The 24,894-nt window shown below is 36.0% G+C and overlaps 4 protein-coding genes and 2 long non-coding RNA genes across 6 annotated transcripts; 2 read left to right on the top strand and 4 right to left on the bottom strand.

The window, feature by feature from the left end:
- On the bottom strand, window positions 7,270-8,390 carry LOC104750846. Its single transcript, XR_761726.1, has 3 exons — window positions 8,248-8,390; window positions 8,004-8,085; window positions 7,270-7,914 (listed from the first exon to the last, which is right to left on the bottom strand). It is a non-coding gene; the product is annotated as an uncharacterized LOC104750846 (long non-coding RNA).
- Window positions 8,934-9,850, bottom strand: LOC104750845. Its single transcript, XR_761725.2, has 4 exons — window positions 9,754-9,850; window positions 9,627-9,676; window positions 9,098-9,526; window positions 8,934-9,025 (listed from the first exon to the last, which is right to left on the bottom strand). It is a non-coding gene; the product is annotated as an uncharacterized LOC104750845 (long non-coding RNA).
- On the bottom strand, window positions 10,280-12,825 carry LOC104750844 (LEAF RUST 10 DISEASE-RESISTANCE LOCUS RECEPTOR-LIKE PROTEIN KINASE-like 1.5). The gene has a single exon (XM_010472692.2). The coding sequence runs from the start codon at window positions 12,537-12,539 to the stop codon at window positions 10,593-10,595; it is 1,947 nt and encodes a 648-aa protein (XP_010470994.1). The 5' UTR covers window positions 12,540-12,825; the 3' UTR covers window positions 10,280-10,592.
- On the top strand, window positions 14,884-16,508 carry LOC104750843. The gene is made up of 3 exons (XM_010472691.2): window positions 14,884-14,898; window positions 15,004-15,794; window positions 15,907-16,508. The coding sequence occupies exons 2-3, from the start codon at window positions 15,135-15,137 to the stop codon at window positions 16,417-16,419; spliced, it is 1,173 nt and encodes a 390-aa protein (XP_010470993.1). The 5' UTR covers window positions 14,884-14,898; window positions 15,004-15,134; the 3' UTR covers window positions 16,420-16,508.
- Window positions 18,337-19,876, top strand: LOC104750842. Its single transcript, XM_010472690.2, has 2 exons — window positions 18,337-19,062; window positions 19,347-19,876. The coding sequence occupies exons 1-2, from the start codon at window positions 18,508-18,510 to the stop codon at window positions 19,626-19,628; spliced, it is 837 nt and encodes a 278-aa protein (XP_010470992.1). The 5' UTR covers window positions 18,337-18,507; the 3' UTR covers window positions 19,629-19,876.
- LOC104750841 (thioredoxin H8) lies at window positions 21,389-22,805 on the bottom strand. The gene is made up of 3 exons (XM_010472689.1): window positions 22,564-22,805; window positions 21,876-21,998; window positions 21,389-21,759 (listed from the first exon to the last, which is right to left on the bottom strand). Exons 1-3 carry the CDS (start codon window positions 22,756-22,758, stop codon window positions 21,622-21,624), a joined length of 456 nt encoding a protein of 151 aa, XP_010470991.1. The 5' UTR covers window positions 22,759-22,805; the 3' UTR covers window positions 21,389-21,621.

Genomic DNA, 24,894 nt, shown 5'->3' with positions numbered 1-24,894 from the left:
TGAACGGTGACAGGCCTCCCTAGGTGATTTATCTGCTGGCTTGTATTCGTGGGCGCATAACTTGTTACCACTAATCGGTAATAACAAGTGTTGCAGCCCTCTATCAATAAATCTCATCCTGCAATTTCTTGAGATGTGAGTCCAACTCCTTATTCTCGTGATCTACTCTCCTGTATATTTGTTCATATTATGTAACAACCATCTGATCTTTTTGCATATGATTATGTTCTTTCTGCATATGATTCAAGTAAATTGAAGATGAGGTCGTGAGAGAGAGTTGGAGCCATATGAAGTCGCATTATGTAGCACACAATATAGCTAGAAGGATAAGCGAAAACATGTAAAAGCTTTAGCTTTGGGGAGTGTTTTTCTCATTAGAACATAGGTTGATACAAAGAGTGTCCATGAGTGAGTGATGAGTGAGACACTTGTAATTTGTATCTATGTTTCTGCTTCTAGTGGATTTCGTGCAAGATTCTTGGCGAGATGTAGGTGGTGTCACATTGACACTACTGAACTTGTTAAATATGTGTGCTCCCATCTTCTTCTCTACTATTTTCTCTAATCTCTCTATGCTCTGTTTTTTTGCTGCAACAAACAAAAAAGCTTCTCTGTTTTTACTTAAGCAACTTATATCTTGGTGTGTTGAGGTTCTCTAGTGGAAGGGAGATTTTGCTTAGGTTCTGAGTGGGTTGCTTTAATTAGTTTGGTATTAAATATATGATTAGTTTATATTTTAGCAACTTAATAGAGTTGTTGGAGTAAAGATGGTTAGGTTCTTCTTGTGAGAATAAGTCAAATGTCTAGAGGTAAGGGACTAATATAGCTAGTTGCTAAGTCTAAAGTCTAAGTTAGTGGGTGTAGAAGAAATCTAATATAAGTATGTAATGTGTGTGAAGTTGTAATGTAAGAAAAATATAAATGACGAAGAAAGTTAAGAAATCGTTTTCATGGTTGTATCAAGAGGGAAACAAAAGTACAAAACAGACGTGCATCAAAAGTGATAATTGCAACACTTGTCCGTTTTGATCTACTGTACTGCCATAAAATTCTGCCGGAGGCGATGGATAAAACTTGAAAGCAGTCGAAGAAATGTCCATTTCCCTTCTCAAGATTCTCACAACTTCACTAACATCAGGCTATAACTCGGGTGCTTGATGGGGCAGAAGGCAAAGCCAAGTTATTGCATGATCCCATCCTTCGATATATATCGTCCACCAGCTCAAGAAAATTCCCTGAATTAGCCAACTGCCTTACACCAGCTCACAAAAATCACTTTTTCAAGCTTGCTTCATTGGCGATGCAAGAATGTGTAAAGGTTTTCTACACGAGGTTATCACTAGAATCAGTCAGTGCTTCCAAAGCTGTAGGTATCTCCTTGCTACCGATTTAATCATCACTTCTTTGCCCCATAGAGATAAAAACTTAGTATACCAACTCTCCAACTTATGTTGTATCCTCTGAGATATATAAGCAAAAACATCACTCTTGTTTCTCCCTATTGCTTCATGTTTCTCCCTATTGCTTCAGGTAACCCCAAATATTTCCCAAAGTTTCCAGTTTTGGTAATTCCAATAGAGCTTATGATGCTTTGCTGGATATGGGTTGAATAGTCTTACCAAAAAGGATGGCTGACTTCTGGAAATTAATGTGCTGGCCTGAGGCTGAAACGTATATCCTTAAAAGATGCAAGATTCTCTGACATTCTTCTTCATCCGCTTTACAAAAAAGTAGTGAATCATCAACAAAAAGCATATGAGAAATGGAAGGCTCATTTCTACTTGCTTTGAAGCCATGGATACGGTTTGCCCTTACTGCTTCAGAAAGAAGGGATGGAAGCCCCTCAGTACATAGTACGTAAAGATAGGGAGACAGAGGATCACCTTGGCGCAAGCCTCTTTGTGGTATGATTCTCTTCGAAGGGGTACCATTGAGAAGAACAGAGTAAGATACTGTTGTGATGCATTGCATAACCCACTGGCACCATTTATCTGCAAAACCCAAACGATTCATGATAGCTTCAATGAAACTCCATTCAACTTTATCGAAAGATTTGGCTATATCAAGCTTCATTGCCATATATGGAGTCTTGATTTTATTAGTACGCAATGAATGAAGGAGCTCATGAGTGATAATGATGTTATCTGTTATAAGTCTTCCTGGTATAAAAGCGGACTGGAACTCAGATATTATAGAATTCAACCAAGGTTTAAGTCTGTTTGCCAAAACTTTAGAGATTAGCTTATATGATATTACATAAGCTAATCGGTCTAAAGTTGACTTGGGTAGGAGAATCAATTTTGGGTATGAGACAAATATGGGTGTGGTTTAGCTGTGGATCCAGGTACCCAGTCTCAAAGAAATGAGTAATAAACTTAATCACACCTGATTTGATATCATTCCAATGATATTTGTAGAAGCCTGCATCTAGCCCATCTGGTCATGGTGCTTTGTCCACATTCATGCTGGATAGAGCTTCAAAAAGTTATGTCTCCATAACCAGGGCTGTTAGCTTCTGATTCATCTCCGGAGTGACCCTTGGTTGAATTGAAGTATGGTTTCTATATTCTCACTGTCAGAGGAGGAAAAGATGTCAGAAAAATAGGAACTGATAACCTCTTGTATCGCATGGTAAGATTGGTGAATGCTCCCGCTTGCATCTTGTAAAGAAGTTATATGGTTATGACTCCTTCTCTGCTTTGTCTTTTCGTGAAATAGTTGGTGTTCTTATCTCCTGCTTGCATATAGAGGATTCTGCTTTTTGTGCGCCAATATTCTTCTTCCAAAGTATATTCACGTTGGAGCTGCAATTTTAGATCTGAAATATAATTTAAGTCTACAAGATGGGAGTCAAACGCTTTGTGAAGCTTTTGATGCAGATGCTGAATCTTTTTATACGAGTTGAGATTTTGTGTTGACTTCCACCGAGAGAGACTATTCCTACATCTCAGCAACGCTTCATTGAATTGATATGGAGGCAAGCATTGACATTCTAGATTCCAAGTACTTCGAATGACCTGATGAACATCTTGGTTTGACCTCCATCTATTGTAATATCGAAAAAGTTTGGTTCCTTTCCACCTGTTGTTTTCTGTTTGAAGCATCATTGGCTTGTGATCAGAACCAATCCATTCAAACAATTTCACAAGCGCTTTTGGGAATTTTTCCTTCCAATCTGTTGTAGCGACCACTCTGTCCATTTTAGACTTTATAATGCCCGTACTTCTGTTGCCTATCCAAGTTTAAGGCCCTCCATAAGTTTTAACGTCATGTAATCCTGAGACCCTCAGCATTCTCCTAAAGTTTTGGAATTGCCATTCATGCTTTTCTGCTCCTCCCATCTTTTCCGAACTATTCTGAATCTCATTGAAATCCCCAAGTACCACTCTTGGCCTATGTTGTTAGAAATCTTTTGTGGCTAGTTCTTCCATTGCCTTCCACTGTAATTGCCTTGGTTTTCTCTCAGGGTTACCATATACTTACGATTGATATCCTTTAAGTACGGAATTTTCAGAGGGTTCCTTAGCTCCTGACAATTCCAATACAAAATTCTCATCTTGGGGATGGTGGCTTTGGGGTTTTCACCTCCCCTTTGGCTTTGTATTCAGAATGGACAGTTACTATCCTTTTAGAAGTTGATGCACCAGCATCCTCCTGATTGTGTCAATCTTACGCTTAGTACCCCTCTCTTCTATTGCAACAGAAGCAGATGCGACATTGCGGATTTTGAGAGACTGATTTTTCTGATGTTGAGAAGATTCAAGCGTAGTAAAATCCATGACATTTCCTTGTGTCCCATCTTGCCGTAAAGTTTCTGATGCTACCATGTTTGAGCTGGAAGTAGTTGTCTCCACCATCACATCATCTGCAACTACATTAGGAGAACTTGGTATGTTCTCCAATTGATGGACTAACTGGTCTCCATGGGGAGTACACTCCATTTCTTGAGTCTGAAAAGAACAGGTCCCCGCTTGATTGTTAAGGCCGCCACAGGTAGTGCAGAACTTCCTAAGTTTCTCAAAAGTGAATCGGATGAGAGTTGGCTCCCCTATATCGTCAAAGCGAAAGAAGCAAGTAAAAATTAGCATGATATTTGCAACAATCTTAATACGCGTCATAACCTCGCCAGCTTGGTTAATGTTTGACTGTTGGACATAAACCTCTTCCACTTATCCCAATACCTCCCCAATTTCTGTGATTATTATGTTATTTCTGGAATCGTCAGGGACATTATGGATTTTAACCCAAAACTTGATGGCACGATGATAGTCTGGATAATGTCTTCTAGTCCACTTGTCGACTATAACCAGCCAATCTTTATATGTCCAGGGACCTCCTTCATATACTGTATTGAGATGGTGAGCTTGCTTGAAGAAAAATTAAACAGTGCCATCCTCGTTAATTCTACCACTGATTCTTCCATCCAGCTTCCAAATCTTTGGCATCATATAATTAATTCCAGTGGGGTTTTGAGAAGGGTGAATACCTTTAACTACCAGACTGAGCGTATGTTCCTCTTCTCTCTTTCTCCTAGCTTCGCTTGAGATTTCAAGAGGGTTTCTATCCGACCCCAAGTTGAGATTTTGGAGACGGAGCCATACATCTTGATATGCCATGATAAGAGAGCTTCATATCTAGTTAAGAGAGGAAAATCCGTCTACAACAGAAACTGAATCACCGATTTGATCGAAACGGTGAACAGGTCCCAGCTTGATTGTTGAGGCCGCCACAGGTAGTGCAGAACTTCCTAAGTTTCTCAAAAGTGAATCGGATGAGAGTTGGCTCCCCTATATCGTCAAAGCGAAAGAAGCAAGTAAAAATTAGCATGATATTTGCAACAATCTTAATACGCGTCATAACCTCGCCAGCTTGGTTAATGTTTGACTGTTGGACATAAACCTCTTCCACTTATCCCAATACCTCCCCAATTTATGTGATTATTATGTTATTTCTGGAATCGTCAGGGACATTATGGATTTTAACCCAAAATTTGATGGCACGATGATAGTCTGGATAATGTCTTCTAGTCCACTTGTCGACTATAACCAGCCAATCTTTATATGTCCAGGGACCTCCTTCATATACTGTATTGAGATGGTGAGCTTGCTTGAAGAAAAATTAAACAGTGCCATCCTCGTTAATTCTACCACTGATTCTTCCATCCAGCTTCCAAATCTTTGGCATCATATAATTAATTCCAGTGGGGTTTTGAGAAGGGTGAATACCTTTAACTACCAGATTGAGTGTATGTTCCTCTTCTCTCTTTCTCCTAGCTTCGCTTGAGACTTCAAGAGGGTTTCTATCCGACTCCAAGTTGAGATTTTGGAGACGGAGCCATACATCTTGATATGCCATGATAAGAGAGCTTCATATCTAGTTAAGAGAGGAAAATCCATCTACAACAGAAGATTGAATCACCAATTTGATCGAAACGGTGAACAAAGTTCTTGAATCGCCAAGAAAGTCGTCAAGAGAGAGAAAAATACTATTTTTTGTAAATGGGTGTTTTTGTTGTCATTACTTAGAAGAATATATAGTTTGTTACTACATAAAAGCATTTCTCATGAAAAATAGTTCTGCAAGATAATTAGTCATTGTTAGACTTAGCTAGTAGTTAATTTTTGATATTTAAAAATGATTAGCACGTCAAAATTAATTTCTATTATAAGGATCTCTACATTTTTTGTTTTAACTAACAATTTTGGTCACTCTTTCAGTATATATTTAGCAATGGGAGATACAAAAACATGCTACATAGGGTATTGGTCGTCCACAAAGCCTAGGATATCAGTGGCGTCGCTTCACAACTTCCCCTTGACCTCCGTTGTGAAACCATCATCAAAGCTCGTCAATGAACTTAATCCACACAGTACATGAACACCGATTTTGCCATTTTTCTTCAATATGTTTCGTCTCGAGAACCTAAGTGGAAGAATTTTCTTGAATCACACAAGATTCACTGTATAAGATAAATGAAACCACCCTTTTTATAATGTTAATAACATTGATGTGTATAAAATTGTGTTATAGATTTACATCATATATATATGTTACGTCATATATATATGTATAAGGAGAAATAATAACAAAAGATACAGCCATATCTTTCCTCTTCGTGAACATGATTATGATTTTCTACAAACAGAAAATACGAGACCAGAGATATAGGGTAAAGTGATGTAAATTTAGTTTAAAAGATGTACCAAACCAAAATATATGAATCTACGTGAAACTAAATTTACATCACTTTAACTTAATCAGATATATGTTTATGTTAATTTTGTTTGAGCTATGAAATAGTCATAAAATTTTCATTAAGTTCCCATGTGCAAAAGTTAATGTTTTTTAATACGAGGGAGATGTGAATTTGGTGAAAGGACTTTCCGAGAAGTACGTAAATTTCATCAACTTTTTCTATAATAAAATGTCATTGAAACAAGTTCTTATAATTAATATTTAGTAATAATTTTTTTAGTAATCAAGTGTAACTATAAAAATTTTGATTTCAAAAACATTTAAAAAACTTTGAAAAGCTTGGAAATTCTTGTTGCATTTCAATCAACAATTTCTTAATTTCTTATATCTCATATAAGCCATACATATTCTTATATTTCTTGACTAAGTAAGTTATGTTGCATTATCTAATACTATACTATATATTTGTACACATTTTATATATGAACATATATATATACACACATATATCATATATGATGTAAGTGTTAAATATCTAAGAAAATTGCACAAAAAATGCTTAACATATGCTTAAAACATACTTAAAATAAGATCAATGAGTATGTGGGCATATTTATCGGTGATATTGATGGAAGTATCTAACTCAGACTAAAAAAAATAAATACAAAATTATAATAGAATTGAAAACCAGTAGAAAAGTGACACATAGGTTAGAAGGGTCTATAATGATATCTTTAATAATTTGGAGAAGACATTTTCTTCTTCTCTCTCCTCATAGTATATGAGATGAGAATGCTCTGAGGGTCTTGGTTACACTTGAGCCAATACTTGCATCAATGGCATTTTGGATCTTTGTGAACCTTCCACAACCTTGAAGAGATACCTTGAACACCATAGTATATCCTTTGGTGGGAAACTTTGAGAACTTGTCAGATTTAGGTGAATCCCATTGAATTGGAGAGATAATGGATAGAAAGAAAATGATGAAAAGCATGATAGACATAGTATATCAAGAAGATGAAATGTAGAGAAATTTTTGAAGAGTTCAAAAGATTTTTTAAAATTGGGGAAGATGAAATGAGGAGAAAATTGTTAAGAGGACAAATTAAGATTTTTCTTACTTTTAAAAAAAAACTTGGGAAATATGATGTTGTTGGTCAATTAGTATCCCTATTTTCATTTGACATTTCTTACCGTCATCACAACTAAATTAAAGATTCCCAGAATTTTCTCAATTTGTTTTAATTTTTAATTTTTCACCCCTTCAACTTCGTATGCAATGTTTCTATATTCAGCAATTTATGATCATGATCCTCCAAAAGCTAATTGCTAAGAGAATCATGGAAGACTGTTGGAAACAAGTAATAAATAAAACAAAGATATAAAACAAAGATTTATATGATGAAAATCATGGAAGACTGTTAGAATGCTATTAAAGCCGATGGTTCATTCAAAAACATAATTGTGCACAATGCTACGCATAAACAAAAATATATATAAAGTGAGAATAACTTAAATAAACGCTAAGATGATTTAGTCCAACAATAGATAAATTGAAGAATTTTTGGAAAACAAAAATGGAAATTCCAGATGATCTCTTGAACTCTATAACAAATATCATTAGACATAATACGCTTACCTCTGCGTAAACTCAGTAAGCTTTTGGAATTAATGAATCAAAGATAAATTGAGAACCTTCTATTTTAACCTTTATGCAACCTGTAACAATTTTGAAATTATGTATCTATCAAACAATGATTACAAAATAAGTTTGAACAAACACCTGAATTCAGTAAAAATAGAATTACCTAAAAGAAAATGTTTTTGAAACGCCAAAAACATAAATGACTACATCGTCACCGGCTGAATTATAGTTTGCATCAAAGGCAGCTGCAATCCAATGAAAATATTAGGTAAAATATGTCAAAATTGGTCAAGGGCTGCTAGTAAAACTTTGGAAACTTAAATATTAAAGAAAATTTTATACATGTAAAATAAAAATATGAATAAGATACTCGTATATATGAGCATGGAATTGGTGGAGCAACTTACATATCATACTCAATGTTTCCCCAGTTAGTGAAGTGTATTGCTTTTAGGAATGGAGGATTTTGACCAAGATGCGTAAAGTTGTGTTGAAAAGCTTGATCTCGTTAAGATATGTGAAGCCATTTGTTTTGTGATCAAGTTCTTACGTTTAGGTTATTAAGAAATCAGAATAATGCAGAATATATTTATACTACAAATAAGTCCTTAATACACAATCTTTCAAACAATCTATATTATAGTAAAAGTAGTTTAGTTTTGGGAATATGCTCCATATATTATCTTAGACGATTAACATATCTGTAACTTATATATGATTTAATTATTCAAAAGATTTCGAATCTAAATTAGTTAATTTTATTTGTAAGGAGTTCCTAAAATATCTAAACGAATTTTAGATTTCTTAAACTTAACATTATTAGTTACCTAATATTTTCTATGTTATTAATGATTTCTATTTACAACTAATACAGAATATTCCTTAAAAGCTAATATTAATGTTTTCCTAATATTCCCAATTCGATTGCGAATTATTAATTCTGGATTAGATCCGTTAAAAATAGAGCATCCAACTACACATAATCCGAATCCGTTGATTTCGGGTTTTTTTTTATAGACCCCATCCGGAAATAGTTTTGTATTTCTCTTTTACTAATATAGAGATAAAATCAAAATCACAGTTTATGTTGTATTCAAAGGCATACCCAATATAGACACGTACGACCTCTGGTGTATTCAAGACTTTACCAAGCGACCACATCAATGCTCCATACACTCTCATTAGCTAAAAAACAGAGATTTGCTCCAAAACAAGAAAAATGAAGCTTATGAATGGGGGATAAAATGAATCTATTACTTGTTGTGTATCAACTTGGTCAGCTTTGTTCAAGACAACAAGGATCTTGTCTTCGTTACCACGCATAGATGTTATCACCCGTTTGAATTCATCACTGATGTCAAGCTTGTGGGGATCAAAGAGAAGGAGAATCATATCACATTTAGATGCAAACCATGAGATGACACCAGTGATGTCATAGCTCCTTTGCATGCTTTGTTTCTCTCCTGAAAGAACTCCAGGAGTGTCTACAAGAGTAATTTGGTCCAACACCTACAACACAAACAAGTAGAGACAATGGAATAATGCTTAATTACTCACGGGATGCGGCATTTGTGAACACTCAAACTTCGAGAGCAAAGCACCTCCAAAACTTGTTAGCCCGTTAAATGACATGTCAGCTTGAACAGCCATGGTATTTCCAGGTATGGTTCGTTCATCTGGTCCACTCTATAACCAAATCAAATCATAAGAGTTAACTTAAATGAATACATCAAGTAACTAACTAGTAATCATTCAACTACTATCAAATCAAGACACAATGTCATACCATTGCAACCACAAACCGATCTGTTGTTGGCTCTGGACCAATGTGAGCTCCTGGTAACAAGATGAAAATTAGATATATAATTGAAGATTCATTACTTTAGTATGAGTTTAAGGGAACAAAGCGTTACCGGGGTAGTCACATCCAGAGCAAGTGTTTTATAAATGTTGTTTTTCCTGTGGAATATTGACCCAAAAGCATTACAATTGGTTTGGCATCAAAATCGCTATTAGTCTGCAAATCAACAACAAAAAAAAAGTATTAAGAGAACAAACTGAGAATCAAACTACACGGTGACATTGTATATAATTTCTGTAACAGAACAAATAAAACCCCACAACACAACTGCTTCTGAAATGGTAAAGATAGCATAAAGTTCACTCACCAGTAGAGGGGATCCAAAATCGTTGAAATGATATGTGACTTCCAAAGGTTTTAGCTTTTCAGTGTACAATATTTTCAAGCCATCGACGATTGTCACGACATTAACTTGTGGCTAGTATGCATCCGTCAAATCTTTACATGTGTTGATCTTAATGAATTGTGATGCCAATCGTAATATCTTTATTTCTAACAAAATCTGTTGTCCTTGAAACCAGTTTCGATATATACTTTCAAGTTACGAATCCTAATATATTTCTAGATGGAAAAAACGATTTGATATCTCACATTTTCGTATTCCAATATTGATACCTTACGGTTACGGGAAACAACAAAAATCATTTTTTCAGATCTCTAGTCTATATTCTCACACATACAAAATCTATAAACATAAAATACAAACTTCGAGTAGTGATTGTGTGTACTAGGTTTACGTCACACACACACACACATGTGAAAGCTCCTTCTAGTCGGGATAGAAGGTTTGCAACTCCCGACAAAATTCAACACGTACACACATGAGACCAGTCAACACTTTTTTTACTTACATCACATTCACAATACGTCATCCGTAATCTAATCCAACAGTCAATCTTCCCCCACGTCATCATCTTCCGTCACACGTGTATGGCTCCTAATCCTCCTAAGCTCCTCAACAATCTCCTTAGCGTCCGGACGATCATCCTTATCCGCCGCAACGCACCGGAACGCCAACTCAGCAACCGCCGCAACACCAAACCCGTCAGTCACCGCCGCCACATCATCGCCGTCTAAGGCAAGCAACGGGTCGATCACCTGATCCAAAAGACCCATCTGGATCTTGGATACAACAAGATCCGCCAATGCCATATCTCTCTTCTCACGACGTTGGTCAACCGCTTTCATCCCCGTAATCAACTCCATCAAAACGACACCGTAACTGTACACGTCACTCTTCTCCGTTAACCGAAAAGACCGGTGATAATCCGGGTCTAAATAACCGGGAGTACCCTGTGGTCCGGTACAAACGTAATCAGACGAAGAAGCAGAGTTCACCGTCGTCTCCGAGAACACCAAAAGCCTAGAGAGACCAAAGTCTCCAACTTTGATCTTCATATCCTTCTCGACGAAGATATTAGACGAAGTTATGTCTCTATGAACAACCGATGGAACAATGGCGAAGTGAAGATACTCCATAGCTAAAGCTGTCTGTAAAGCAATATCTAACCTTACACGCCACGTCATCTTCGATCTCCGGCCGTGGAGATGGTCAGCGAGTGTGCCGTTAGTGACGTAATCGTGAACAAGAAGAAGCCCTCTCGGGTCAGAGCAATAGCCATGGAGCTTAACGAGGTTAGGATGGTTGATTGAAGAGAGGATTAAGATCTCATTACAGAATGACTTCATCGAGAACGCTTTGCAATGCTCGGTGGCGGCGGCGGTTGCGCCGTGGTGATGGTGGAGGAACTTAACGGCGAGGAGTTGTCCGTCGCTGAGTTGGCCTAAATAAACAGAACCGAAACCACCGTCGCCAATTTTGCGCTTAGGGTCGAATTTGTTGGTGGCGGTTTCGAGTTCTTCGAAGGTGAAGACCGGTGGGAGAAGAGAGGCGGAGCGGTGACGGCGGAGGAACAGAGCAGCCGGGTCTTCTTCGTTGACTGAGGACAAAAAACTCGCTCTTCTTGATCGGAAGATTGCTACGGCGACGGAGAAAGCAAGTAGGAGACAAGTCAGAGCGAAGATAAGAGACAAGACAGCGATGTGATTGACTCTTTTAGTTACTAATTCGGATCTTGATTTGTTTTTGGGAAAACAGAGGAATTCTTGATTCGGGTGGGTCGAATTAAACCCGCAAACACCACCGTTCTTGATTTGATGACAGTCTCTGCATTTAGCAAAGTACGGATCTTGAGACTCGTCCCATTCAGCTTCAAATCCGAATCTAGTGAAGAAGTCTTGGAGAAAGCCAAGAAGATCTCCTTGGCAGCCTTGTTCAGATAACGACCCGTGGGTCGATTCGCAACCGTGGAGGATCCGACCCGGATTCTTCAAGAGTTTACAGTCCCAAGGACAACGAGAACAGTTAGGGAGCGTCAAAGGAGAGCAAGGACGGAGAAGTGAGAGACGAGAGCAAGAAGAGTCGGAGACTCTGAAAGGTGAACCGGTTAGGTCGATGAACCGGTTTGGTGAGGAGGAGAACCGGAGTGAAGAGCAGTTTGAGGTCCGATTAGAGTTTGTAATGGGAGAGAGGGTTAGAGAAGAAGAGAGAGATGAGTAATGGAGGATGGAGAAAGTGAGGTTTTTGATTGTGATGGTGGCGCGTGGAGAAGCGCATTGGATCTGGAAGTTAGGGTGGCCACATCCTGGTGAAGTTGAGAATGGGTACGGTGGTGAGGAGTTAAACGGTGGGCAATGAATTGAAGAAGAACATGATGAAGTAGATGCAGAGGAAGGGTTAACAATGGTGAGAACAAAGATGAGTAAAGAGAAGCACCGCCATGAATAAGAAGAAGAAGAAGAAGAAGAAGAAGAAGAAGAAGACGGTGGTTGAGACATGTAAAAGAGAAAGAAAGAGATCTGATTCTAAATCTGTTGACTGAACTTTTTTTGAAGTGGACAGTGTTTTGAGGAAGAGGAAGAAGAAGAGGCACGTGAAGGTTTAGGGACTTGGAACTGAATAGTTTCAGTTTTGTTTTATTTTTTTTTATAAAATAAATAAATAAGTATCTTAATAAATTTTTGTTTAATTTTTTGGTTTTCGACTCTCCCTAGGCAGTACGCACTAGGCAATGAAAGTCGAAATTCAAAATTTTATTCTCTTTTTCTGATTTAAAAGAAAAATGTTAAAAGTATATAAATGGGAGAGTAAAGAGCAATATTTTGAAGAGTCCTTCGTCTTTTCTTTTCTTGAAGTTAAGGCAAATGAAATAATTGAGAAAAGTATATGAACGAGAGTAAAGAACAAATGGGAATATAAGCTTAATAGAAAAGTCAAAAGCGACAACAAACATTGTAGACAAATGGAAAAAATAGTTCTGATTAAAGTGGATGTTTCCTTTTGCCAATAATAAAATTGGGTGCTTATAACAGTCTTTGAATTATTTGCTGGAAAATCTAAGGAACTCTCAACACTTTATAACAGTTTAATGCAGAAATGGTTGGTGAAAAGGCAGAAGAGCCTAAAAAACCTCTACCGACCATAGCTAGAAAATGTGCATATATAAAAATAATCATTTTTAAGGGTGTTTTGTTTCGTCAAAATCTTAGTATTATTTTGCTTTCATATGTTGCTTTTTTGCATCCGGAGAAAATAAGTTTTTATTCATGGTTTTAATTCTAAGAATAGATAAACAAAAAACCTTCTTAAGTTAGGAAGAATCTATTTGGGTCGAGTCGAGTAATATGTAACGATGTCATGAAATTGTATGGGGAATAGTCTAGCTAGCTGTCTAGGTAAGTTAATAGTTTGCCAATAGGACCAATGAGAGAACACATGAGTTTTCTTTTGTAAGTCCTATATGCAGTCCATTTCCTGATACACTAGAATTTTAAGTGGTGTTAAAACCGCAAAATTACATTTTCAATTCTATAGATCACTTTATCGAGTTTAGACTGCGCAATGACATTGTTTAAAAATGCATATTCACGATTTTACTGTCAGAATTGCATAGAAATACTGTTCTAGGTTGCAAGAATTGGTTTAAAATACCAGTCTTCGATGCTGCATGAGATAACGAACCAGAACATATTTATTAGTCTATACGCATAACACATCCGTTGGCTTGATCCGGCGGGTCCTTCTCGTTGTTCGTATCTCGTTTACATTATTAATGAAATAAAAATTGTAGCACATTTGTTCACATATGAGTTTTTGTCCTGCAAACATTAAAGATTGCAAACAAAAATCTATAGAAGCAATGATACAGCCGTTGATTTGGAGCCTTTCCTCAAGTCACATAATTCAAATAAAGGAGCAATTAATGCGATGCGATGCGATGCGACCGAATAAAGCTGACCTTTTTTGGGGTCTCACTCTTTAATAATGCCTGTGTGATTAAGTTTCTCCAATTCAATCATTAGACTTTTGAAACTTCAAATTATACTATTGGGCCTGTATCGTTTAAAAATGTCGAACTATTGGTTTGGGCCTCTATTTCGACCCACACTTAGCAAGCTATTATAGATTTTGTTGAGTCCACCACACAGAACAGCAATATCAACCCAATGTCACACAATAGTTGGAAACGTCACTGTATTTTCTATATTTTTTTGTCTCCTTATTTTCATATTTAATAGTCCTAACTTAAGAAAATTGAGAAATAAATAAAAGGTTAAAGTAATTAAGGACTATTAAATATAAAGTTAAGTGTCTTTAAGTTAATCTATTCCATAGTAATTATAAGAAATAAAATATCTATATTCTTCGTCCCAAAGGAAAGTGAAAACTTTTTAGTAAATAAATCTATCAAATTTTAAATGATAAGAGATCTTCTATCATTTTAAGCAAATATTACCATAATTTTTTATCTAGATTATATATTATTTTTTTTGAAAATAAAATAAAATAAAATGTACATTTCATAAAAATACATTTATTCCACAAATTTACCTTTTGGTCAAAAGATTTTGTCATTATGTACATTACCATTTGGAGTTATTATTATTGAAAGCTTATTATAGCCTATATATATCACATATTTATTTTTCTTTCTTACCTAATCAAACACTAGTTTAAAAAAAAAAAGAGGTTGAATTTTTCTGTATATAAATATCATAAATTATAGTATCATAAAATAAAATAAAAAGTAACGAAGTACTCCATTGGGTGTGGAACATCTGGACCGAGTCACAGAGACTATTGATACACAGCCTGGAAATTAAATTGAAAAGAATAAGCCTTTATTACAATAATAATGTAATGAAAATGACATAACTAAGAAAACACATAATCTCCAAACAAATCTACGCGGAAAATTTAATTTTATGAATTGGTAATCATTTGTTTTTCTTTTGTTGACAGAACTTGGCAAACAAGTATATGTAAAATAGGGCGTATAAATAATGTTTACTCATTCATAGTCTCATCTCAAACGACCATTAAAAAAATCTCGGCGTGTCCTCAACGAAGAAGTGAAAAATAAAATAAAATAAATGGAGCTGTTCGCCAAAGGTACGGCCGTTAGATTACGGAGCAGTCACGAGAAATACATCTACGCCGTCGACGACGAAAAAACCGTCCGTCAAAGCTCCGACGGAACCTCAAGGCAATCTATATGGACGGTGGAGATGGTCCCTCGTAAACCCAAATTCATACGTCTCAAGAGCTGCTACGGCAAGTATCTAACGGCGAGCGAGTCGTCGTTTCTTCTCGGGATGACCGGCGCGAGAGTCATCCAAACGCCGCCGTTTCGTCAGGCGGAGCACGAGAGCGACTGGGAGCCGATACGAGACGAGTCAGCGGTTAAACTTATGTCGTGGAACGAAAAATATCTGCGCGGGAACGGAGGATCTCCGCCGTGGAAAAACTCCGTGACGTGCGATCGTGAGCCGCACATACCGGCGACCAAGAAATGGATCTTGTGGTCCGTTGAGCTCGTTGAGAACCCAGAGAAAGTTTCGTTTGCCGCTCGTTTCGTGTCCCCGGCTTCGAGTTTCAACTATTCGGTCTCTGATGACGGGTCACCACCGGTTCAGAAATTACCGACTTATGGATCTTCTGAAACTAGCGGGTCGGATCCTGGGTCGGTTACTTCTTCGAAACTTATGTTTACTCCGTCAATGTCGGGTAAATTGTCCCCAAAACCAACCGAGGTACGTACGCGTCAATTCTATATTCTCAACACAATAATTCATTTAATATCGTTTGATTATTACATTAACGTAACCAAAAATATTGACTTTGGTGTAATTTGTTTTGGTACAGAGGAAACATTCGAAAAAGTTAGTCGTAGAAAATGTAACAGCGATGGAAATATTTCGGGGTGCGAAGTCGGTACGATTACGAAGCAGTGCACATGAGAAATATTTGATGGCTGATGACGATGAAGAGAGTGTGGTGATGGGAAAAAACGGATCTTCTAAGGAGGCTCGATGGAGAGTTGAGTTGGTACCGGGATCCGAAAAGGCGATCCGGTTAAAGAGCTGCCACGGTGGATACTTGACGGCGTCGAATGAGAGGTTGATGTTGGGAGCGACGGGGCATAAAGTGGTGCAGTCGAGGAGGATACGAGCGGACGAGCCAGCGGGGGAGTGGGAGCCGGTTAAAGAAGGTTTAAAGGTGAAGCTAAGGAGTAGAAACGGCGGGAAATATCTAAGAGCCAATGGGGGAATGCCACCTTGGAGGAATACGGTTACTCATGATTCACCGCACTCGAGTGTTACGCAGAGTTCGGTGGTTTGGGATGTTGATGTGGTCGAGATTCATGGGACCGGTTGATTCATGACTTTTGAACTAGTCTCACAACTTTGTCAATGTGATTGCAACAAAGATTAATTTTCATATTTCTGATGATTGGTTGGATTTAATTGGAATGCGTGTGGGACATTTGTAAAAAAAAAAGGATTCAACAAACACAGAGTTGAATCACTTGATATAGAACAAAATCTTGTTCTAATTCCTACCAAAAAAAAAAAACTCTTGTTCTAATTAATTTTCGAAGTAATAATTTTCTTTTTTGGATGTAAAATTTATTCAATAAAAAAAAACCATGTTTACATTATATATGCATCTTTTGGTAGAAATTTCAAATGGGAAAGAACCTCTAATTAAAACAATTTTCAGAAAAATAATAATCAAATTGTCACTTTGAACTAGCTTTTGGAACCAAACCCGGAGGTCGTCTTTAAACTTGAGAGGTCTCATCCGTCGTAGAGAAGATAGTATATTTCGGAAGATAGTATATTTCGTAGAGTAATGGCCGAGAGCTTTCATGTTGATGATGCTCTGAGTTTTGAGCTTTCATGTACAAACTAATTTAACCAAGAAAAAAATTCACATCATATTGTCAAAATCCCTAGATAACCATAAACTAACTAATCTACATCGTTTAAACTGAACGTCTTTAAAATTGTTGTGATTAGTGCAATTATGACAATAAGGTTTATTTAGTTAGTTAATGCTTGGCTAATTTAGTTGTTGTATTAGGCACTTTTAGTTAGTGTTCGAATTTAGGCTGTATATCCAAATGACTTTTGCTTTTGTGTTTTTTAGTGGGTTGGATATATCCTTGAAATTATGACATAAGTATATAGAAAACTTTTAGTGAGTAAAAAAATTGGTAAACAATACTAAAATAGTTAAAAATAATAATCATAATTTAAATTTTTTTAATTAATACTGGTATTAAGAGTATCACTAGTTCTTACTACGTTTTCATTAGTAACTATTTAAGCAGTCAAACTCAATATATAACACCAAGTAACGCCATTCCAGTTATAAATTAGTTCGTGTAGTGTTGGAAAAAAAGTTCGTCCAAATTTTGGATCGCGCGCTAATTTTAGTTATGTTAATAAAAGTTGCATACGATGTTAATTCATAAGCAAACTATTCTAAAACATCCGTTCAGTTTCCCTTAAAAGTTTTTCTTAGTTAACCTTAATTGCGGTCGGCGGACCAGAATTAAGAACAGGTTTAAACTCTTAAATAAAGACCAAAAGAGATCAGTCTCAAGCAGGTTGTGTTTGAAAGTGGATTAGGCTCAAACGCAACTTGTCCGGCCCATGAGAACGACCCTATACGTAAGTAATTATGAGTAACGTATCACTGGGAAAAGTTGGTATTAGTTACGATATCTTTGTCATGGGGGCATGCATGGCTTAAGAGTTAAGCCTTAAGGAGAGTCCCGCACTCGTCACTCTCATCTCTTGTTGTTTCTTACGGGCAATACATTTTACATTTCTTCTTCATTTATGCACATATATTCTTCTGGATATATAGCAAAAAAATATATATATACTTTTTTATAACAAGCATCGTACGTTTCACTTTTACGACATTTACTTTTTAATTTCAGTTATATGATTTCATCGCTGGAAAATGTATCTATATACGTGTCACATATAGAGATAGAGTGATATGATCGCTTAATTGATACTCTTCTTGTCTCTAAGTTACAAGTTACAAGTTACAAGTTACAAGTTACAAAGGGAAATGTAAAAGGATGAACATAGAATTATTAATTATTAATTATTATAGAGATCTTATCTATATGGATGCTAACGTGGAAAAACAAAATTTGGTGAAACACGTCAATTAAGCATGACTTTACCATGGCTAGTGGCTCGTTTCATCACATGGCTATATATATGTATATCAAATAATACTTGAAGGAATTCAAAATACAATAATAAACGATTATAAAAGGTCCACGTCAAGGCACACCGCTTTGGACTTAGTCTCCTATAATAAATACACCACCAAACATCACATTTCACATTAATTTTGTTCTGTGGAGAAAAAAAACTTTTTAAGCTTCGACAAGAAGGAAATAGTAATAACATAGTCATCATCATCAGTCATCAGCAAATGGAGTTTTTCAATCAAGCTAAAGCCGTAAGGATGCGTAACGTCCATGATAAGTATCTAGCGGCGGACGAGGACGAGGAGACGGTGACTCAAGACAGGAATGGTTCCGACAAGAGAGCTAGATGGACCGTCGAGCCGGTTCGTGGTTCCTTTGAAGTGATTCGTTTGAAGAGTTGCTACGGTAATTACCTCACCGCTTCGAATGAGCGGTTCTTGCTCGGTGCCACTGGGCGTAAAGTGGTATTGTCGAAACCGAGTCGTCTCGACTCGTCTGTGGAGTGGGAGCCGGCCAGAGAAGGATCCAAAATGACGCTCAAGACGAGATACGGTAACTTGCTTCGAGCCAATGGTGGGCTTCCTCCGTGGCGTAACTCTGTCACTCATGACACTGCTCACGTATCGGACTCTTTCTTGTGGGATGTTGATGTCGTCGAGATTTTAGTGGGAACAGCGACTCCTACCCCAACTCCAGCTCCGGTGTCAACACCTCCACCGCATAGGAGACCATCGTATTCTCCAGTTTCTAGATCATCTTCAGAAAAATCCGAGGAAGAGGTTGGTATTACTTACTATTAGCGCTAGGCAAATCATTCATTCACACTGTTTCAATCCATTATTATGTGTGGCCATTACAAAAAATTTCGATATCAAATCTTGGAATATCCAAAAATATTTTGGGGTATAGCGAATTATAATTCGTTCAATTATTTTATTAGAATACTGTATTCATTTCATGTCCAAAGATTTTACCAAACTCCTATTTACGAAAATAGCCTTATATTTTTCTTTCAAGATTGATTGTCTTAACAATTTCTTGGTTTTGGTTTTGGTTTGACTAGTTGGCCGTGTCGCCGCCGAAATCTGAAGGAAGGATCATTTATTATCACATCGCGGACGAAGAAGGACATGTGGAGGACGAGTCGGCCGTTGGATACGCTTTGACTTTCAAAGGAAACAGCGTTGAGCAGTTGACGCAGGCGCTTCAAGAAGAGACTAGCATCGATGATTTTGTCGTGTGTACACGCAATCCTTTAAACGGCAAGCTGTTTCCAATTCGTTTGCAACTTCCGCCAAATAGCGGAAAAATGCATGTCGTTTTAGTACCTTCTAGTAGTTCTTAAACGGCAAGGCAAGCTGTGTGGTTTCCCTTTATTTCGAATGTATTATAGTAGTAGTGGTCGAAGTGAATTAGGCTTAAGAGTCAAGATTGAGAGTTTTGTCCTTGCTTCCATTAGGTAAGAGTGTTCTAGATAGATTATTATTGTGGAAGCTATAATCTTTCATTTGTTGTACATAAGTTTGTTTTTGTAAACGAAGCTATAAGTTTCGCCATTTTTTATGTGAACATACGCTATCAAGAATTGATTTATTATTAAAAGACTTTTGCTTAATTATTAAAGTGTAACCCAATCATTCCGCAAGTCTTCACCAACTCTTCCACTTTGATAAAATGTGTTACTAATGCTAAAGTTGGAAGAATTATAATGACATGTGTTACTAATATTTTTCTATTACTAACGTGTTATTGGTGAAGAGCTTTTCGTACTAAAAATAAAATTAGAAAAAAACAACAATCTCGATTTATGGCAGCAGTGACCAAGGAGAAACAATGGTTCTTCATTAACTAATTCATAGTGGTCAGGGCAAGAATACATAGTTCTTTCAGAGAGTTTATTATTGTATGGGTTTCGGTTTGGGATATCTCGATTATAAAAAAGTTATAATGGTCCATGCATGTATATAAATTAAAGATGATTGGGGGAGCGATCAAGAAAGAATAAACCAACACAAATCACTGATCATATATTTATATTACATAGCAAATCCAACATCCAACTCCTTTACATCACATCCAAGTTTTATTTTGTTGAATCATGGTTCAAACAATCCCCTATATATTAATAGAGAAGCATTCTCAAGAAAACGCTGATGTGTCGTCGCTAGAGAGTTCGAGACACTAATGAATTTATTGTTTTCATTTTTATGGATATTTATACATAATTGCTATTGAATGATTAAGGAATATTTCTTTTCAATTAATTAAAAAAATCAAACATTTTAATTTTAAAATATATATATTAATCATTTTTATAACATATTTAATTATTATATCATTATTAGATCTAGAACATTTTCAAAAACCTAAATTATTCACCTATTAAAAAAACTGATTAATATTCACATATTTAAATTTTCTAAAATAAAATTATCACAATAATCATTATTATAGGCAATGCAATTATTTAATATCATTGGTATAATATTTCACGGGTGAAACATATTTTTACAAAAAAAAATTAAACGAAAAAATAATCTTGCATAGATTGAAGAAAGAGCGGATGATATATATATATATATATATATAGTTGATATATCCCCTATATATTAATAGAGAAGCATTCTCAAGAAAATGCTGATGTGTCGTCGCTAGAGAGCTCGAGACACTAATGAATTTATTGCTCGCATTTTTATGGATATTTACACATAATTGCTATTGAATGATTAAGGAATATTCCTTTTCAATTAATTAAAAAAATCAAGCATTTTAATTTTAAAATATATATTAATCATTTTTATAACATATTTAATTATTATATCATTATTAGATCTAGAACATTTTCAAAAACCTAAATTATTCACCTATTAAAAAAACTGATTAATATTCACATATTTAAATTTTCTAAAATAAAATTATCACAATAATCATTATTATAGGCAATGCAATTATTTAATATTATTGGTATAATATTTTACGGGTGAAACATATTCTTACAAAAAGAAAATTAAACGAAATAAATAATCTTGCATAGATTGAAGAAAGAGCGGATGATATATATATATATATATATATATATATATATATTTAGTTGATACATAGTAGTTTGATCTAAACATAATCTCACGGGTTATATATTTGGTTATTACACTAACAAATTTTAGATTTTCGATAATAACTTTATTTATAACACTCATATTATTTGTATAGATTTATCCTGCATATAGTGCGGGTTGTTACCTAGTTATTTATATATAGTAGTATACTATTTATTCTTGGCACAAGGTGATGAGGAGTTTTGTTTGGCGTGTACGTAATTAGAAAGCTTCATAGTTTCATCAGAAGGATTGAGTGTACTTGTGGAGCTTCCTCTCTATCTCATCAACCTTCACACCCACAACCCTGTCTAGTTCTCTGCCTCTCTTCATGAATACAATCGCAGGCAAAGCGTTAAGGTTGTACTCCATCCACACGCTCTGTATCTCAACCAAACACTATTTTGTTATTCAAAGCAAACACGAAGTTTGTTGAAATCTTTTAGATTCAAACTTTGAGAAAGAAGATGAAGGAAAAGGGGTTGATTGATTAGTACCATTAACACATCGACATCAATCTTCACGAACTCAACATCAGTGTACTTAGCTGCCAACTCTTCAAGCTTTGGTTCAAGGGATTTACACGGTCCGCACCATTTGGCTGTGAACTCGATCACCAGCTATATATAAAAACATGAAAATTGAATGTTCACTATGATATTTTCAAATTAAACCTAAGAGAAAGGTTAGTTACGTTGCATTGTGTAGGACTTTCACGTTGGAAATAAGATGGGATCTAGAGTGATATATGTTACATATAGAACAACAAGTAATCTACTCTTTTCGATTGATTTGAGTTATTAAAAACCCTATAAAATTAACATATTATCATAGCCTCAATTTGATTCACGTATGATGACATAAGAAGGATATATTTCGACTTTATAATAAGCTTTGGTTTAGGTAAGTAAAAAAAAAACCATCAACTCGATCGTGAGTGCATGTTAGAAATCTCACATCCGATTATGTGACTTAGACTATAGTGAACATAGACCACCAAGCTATTTATTGAAATTTTTGTTTTAATTTAGAAATTCATATAACATAATATGCGCCATCTTGACCCATAAGCATGTCTCGAATTGGAATTAAAGAACGCCTATTCAACCAATCATATTAAACATTGTGAATCTTACGAAAATATTGCTATGGTTAGATAAGAAAGCGTATTAAATCATATATTACCAGCTTGTTGGTATCTTTGAGAGCGTTGAGCCGAGATTTCCACTGATTCTTGTTTTTTATCTCCACAATACCAGCTGGACTGTTGGCTTTGAAAGGATAAGTACTCTCAGGTTGAGGTGTCCATGATGGCTTCATGGAACGCAAGTGAGTTACCTGATGGAACTTCTGGTCTGGAGAAGAAACGTTAGCACCCATTATTGCCTGTTTCTAGAAGCAAAGTGTTTTTGAGTAGAGAATGAAGCTCTTAGTTTGATGGAGCATAAGGCGAGCGTAAGAGTGGGCTTTTATAACAACGTCAAATATTCTTGTTGGCTTTTGTTGTGGACCAAGTAGCCGTAAACCGTAACCAACTTTTACAACAACTCTAAGTGGTAACGAAAAAAAAAGATTCTACCAAGTAAGCTAAAAGGTTTCCAGCAAACCCACTTTAATAAACTGTCAACATATTGAGATAAAGTTGTCTGGATACTTACAACTTGTAATTAGAATGCTATGAAGACGTTTTAGTTTACCAGTTTTTGTTTCACTACAAGAAAACATGGAATTACCGACTACAAAAACAGTCATTAAACAGTCGCAAATACCTAGTAACGACTGTTTGGCGATTGAAAACCGTAGTCGTTAAATAGAGCGTCACTAAAATAATCAGTCGCTAAAGAGTCGGCAAATAGCTACGAATTGGCGACTGATAGTTTTGGTCGTTGTTCCCTCGCGAAAAAGTCGTTAAAATGGCGACTGAGTTGCAACGCTTTAGTGACTGATTTGGTTACTCATTTGCGACTGTTTTGGTTACTGATCTGTGTACGTTTTCGTGACTGTTTTACGACTGTTTAATTATCGATTTATCAGGTTTTTTTCTAGTAAATCCGGTCAAACTGAATTATTTGATTTTGTAATACCAAAACAGATTATGAAAAGGCATTCGGTTATTTCGGGTTATTCGGTTTCGGTTTATTCGAACCGAATTAGAACAAAATAATGATAATGGACCTTAAAAATTTACAACTACAACCCAATAAATCATGGGCCTATACAATACACAAGCCCAAATTAGATAACAAAAACAAGTCCATAAAAAATTAGGGTTCATGGACTCCACATCCGCCGGATCTGCATTGGTGATGATGGCATCCGATAGTAAGATCTCCCGGTGAAGAAATCTGCCCTGCAATCATTAATAGATCTACAATCATCAAAACAACATGTAATCCAGTAAATCTGAGAACATCTAAAACTGAAAAAAAAAATAGGAAAACAACAACAAACAAAAAATGAAAATCGAGTAGATCTGAGAACTTACCAACCATGGGTGGGTGTGGTGATGAGGAAACTAGTTACAGAGAATCCAGAGACAAGGCCAACAACGTTTCAATTCTCTCTTGAAAAACTAGCCCTGGGCAAAATACCCGGACCCGAAATCCGAACCTCGAATCCGATCCGAAAAACCCGAACCGAACCCGTATCCGAAAGAAGAAAAAAACCCGAATGGATTTAGGATTTTTGAAATTCGGATATCCAAACCCGATCGGGTATTACCCGAAATCCGATCAAAATCCGATCAAAACCCGATGAGCTGAGAGTTGTATTGCATAACCCCTATCCCTACGGTCTCTCACTATAACGGATAAATTTGTTTCGCTTTGTTGCTTTTACCTCTCACCGCCGGTTCGTTTTCCAGTTACAAGGTCTATAAACACTATTTATCAGGGTTTAATCCCCCTTCTTCAAGCTGGAAAACCTAAACTGCTACTCATCTCCTCCGTCTGAGACTTCACAGAGACATTCACAGGTGATTATTTTTTTTGTATCTTGTATCAAATTTTGTCTATGAGGTCTACTTTGTTTCAATTTCTATTGTATCTTGTATCAATTTATGTGGGTTTTTGGATTTGTTTGTTCGGTTGGTCGATTTGCAAATCATGTGTTCTGCAATGTTATGTGTTCTATCGCTATTATCAATCATGTGTTCTGCAAATCATCTTGTATCTATTAAAATCGGAGATATGTGTTCTGCACCCAGAATTTGTTTTGACTTTATTCATCATTTGTTTTGACTTCTTCGGAAGAAGTGAGACTTGTTATTGGGTTTTCTTTACGTTATGTAATGGTCTAGTGGTATCTAATTTGGTTTCTTTATCTAACTAAAAATAGATATGTGTTCTTCCCATTTCTGTTCTAATCACATGTTCTTCACTTGTTTGCTCAATGTTGTTCCTTCTTCCCATTTGAATCTGAACTGTGTTCTGCACCCATAATTGGTTTTAGTTTAGCTTCATGTCTTGTATTGTTTTAGTTTGATCATTTGATTGGGTTCTGTTTTAGTCTAGCTTC

This window comes from Camelina sativa, chromosome 16 (genome assembly GCF_000633955.1).
Source record: "Camelina sativa cultivar DH55 chromosome 16, Cs, whole genome shotgun sequence".
NCBI lineage: Eukaryota > Viridiplantae > Streptophyta > Magnoliopsida > Brassicales > Brassicaceae > Camelina > Camelina sativa.
This window is presented reverse-complemented; position numbering and strand designations above follow the sequence as displayed.

Coding starts and splice junctions, on each gene's coding strand:
- LOC104750843 (XM_010472691.2), top strand. CDS start 15,135: ATGGAGCTGTTCGCCAAAGGTACGGCCGTTAGATTACGGAGCAGTCAC. Junction 15,795..15,906: donor TGTCCCCAAAACCAACCGAG/GTACGTACGCGT, acceptor GTTTTGGTACAG/AGGAAACATTCGAAAAAGTT.
- LOC104750841 (XM_010472689.1), bottom strand. CDS start 22,758: ATGGGTGCTAACGTTTCTTCTCCAGACCAGAAGTTCCATCAGGTAACT. Junction 21,999..22,563: donor TCAAAGATACCAACAAGCTG/GTAATATATGAT, acceptor TTTTATATATAG/CTGGTGATCGAGTTCACAGC. Junction 21,760..21,875: donor TTGATGTCGATGTGTTAATG/GTACTAATCAAT, acceptor GTTGAGATACAG/AGCGTGTGGATGGAGTACAA.
- LOC104750844 (XM_010472692.2), bottom strand. CDS start 12,539: ATGTCTCAACCACCGTCTTCTTCTTCTTCTTCTTCTTCTTCTTCTTCT.
- LOC104750842 (XM_010472690.2), top strand. CDS start 18,508: ATGGAGTTTTTCAATCAAGCTAAAGCCGTAAGGATGCGTAACGTCCAT. Junction 19,063..19,346: donor CAGAAAAATCCGAGGAAGAG/GTTGGTATTACT, acceptor TGGTTTGACTAG/TTGGCCGTGTCGCCGCCGAA.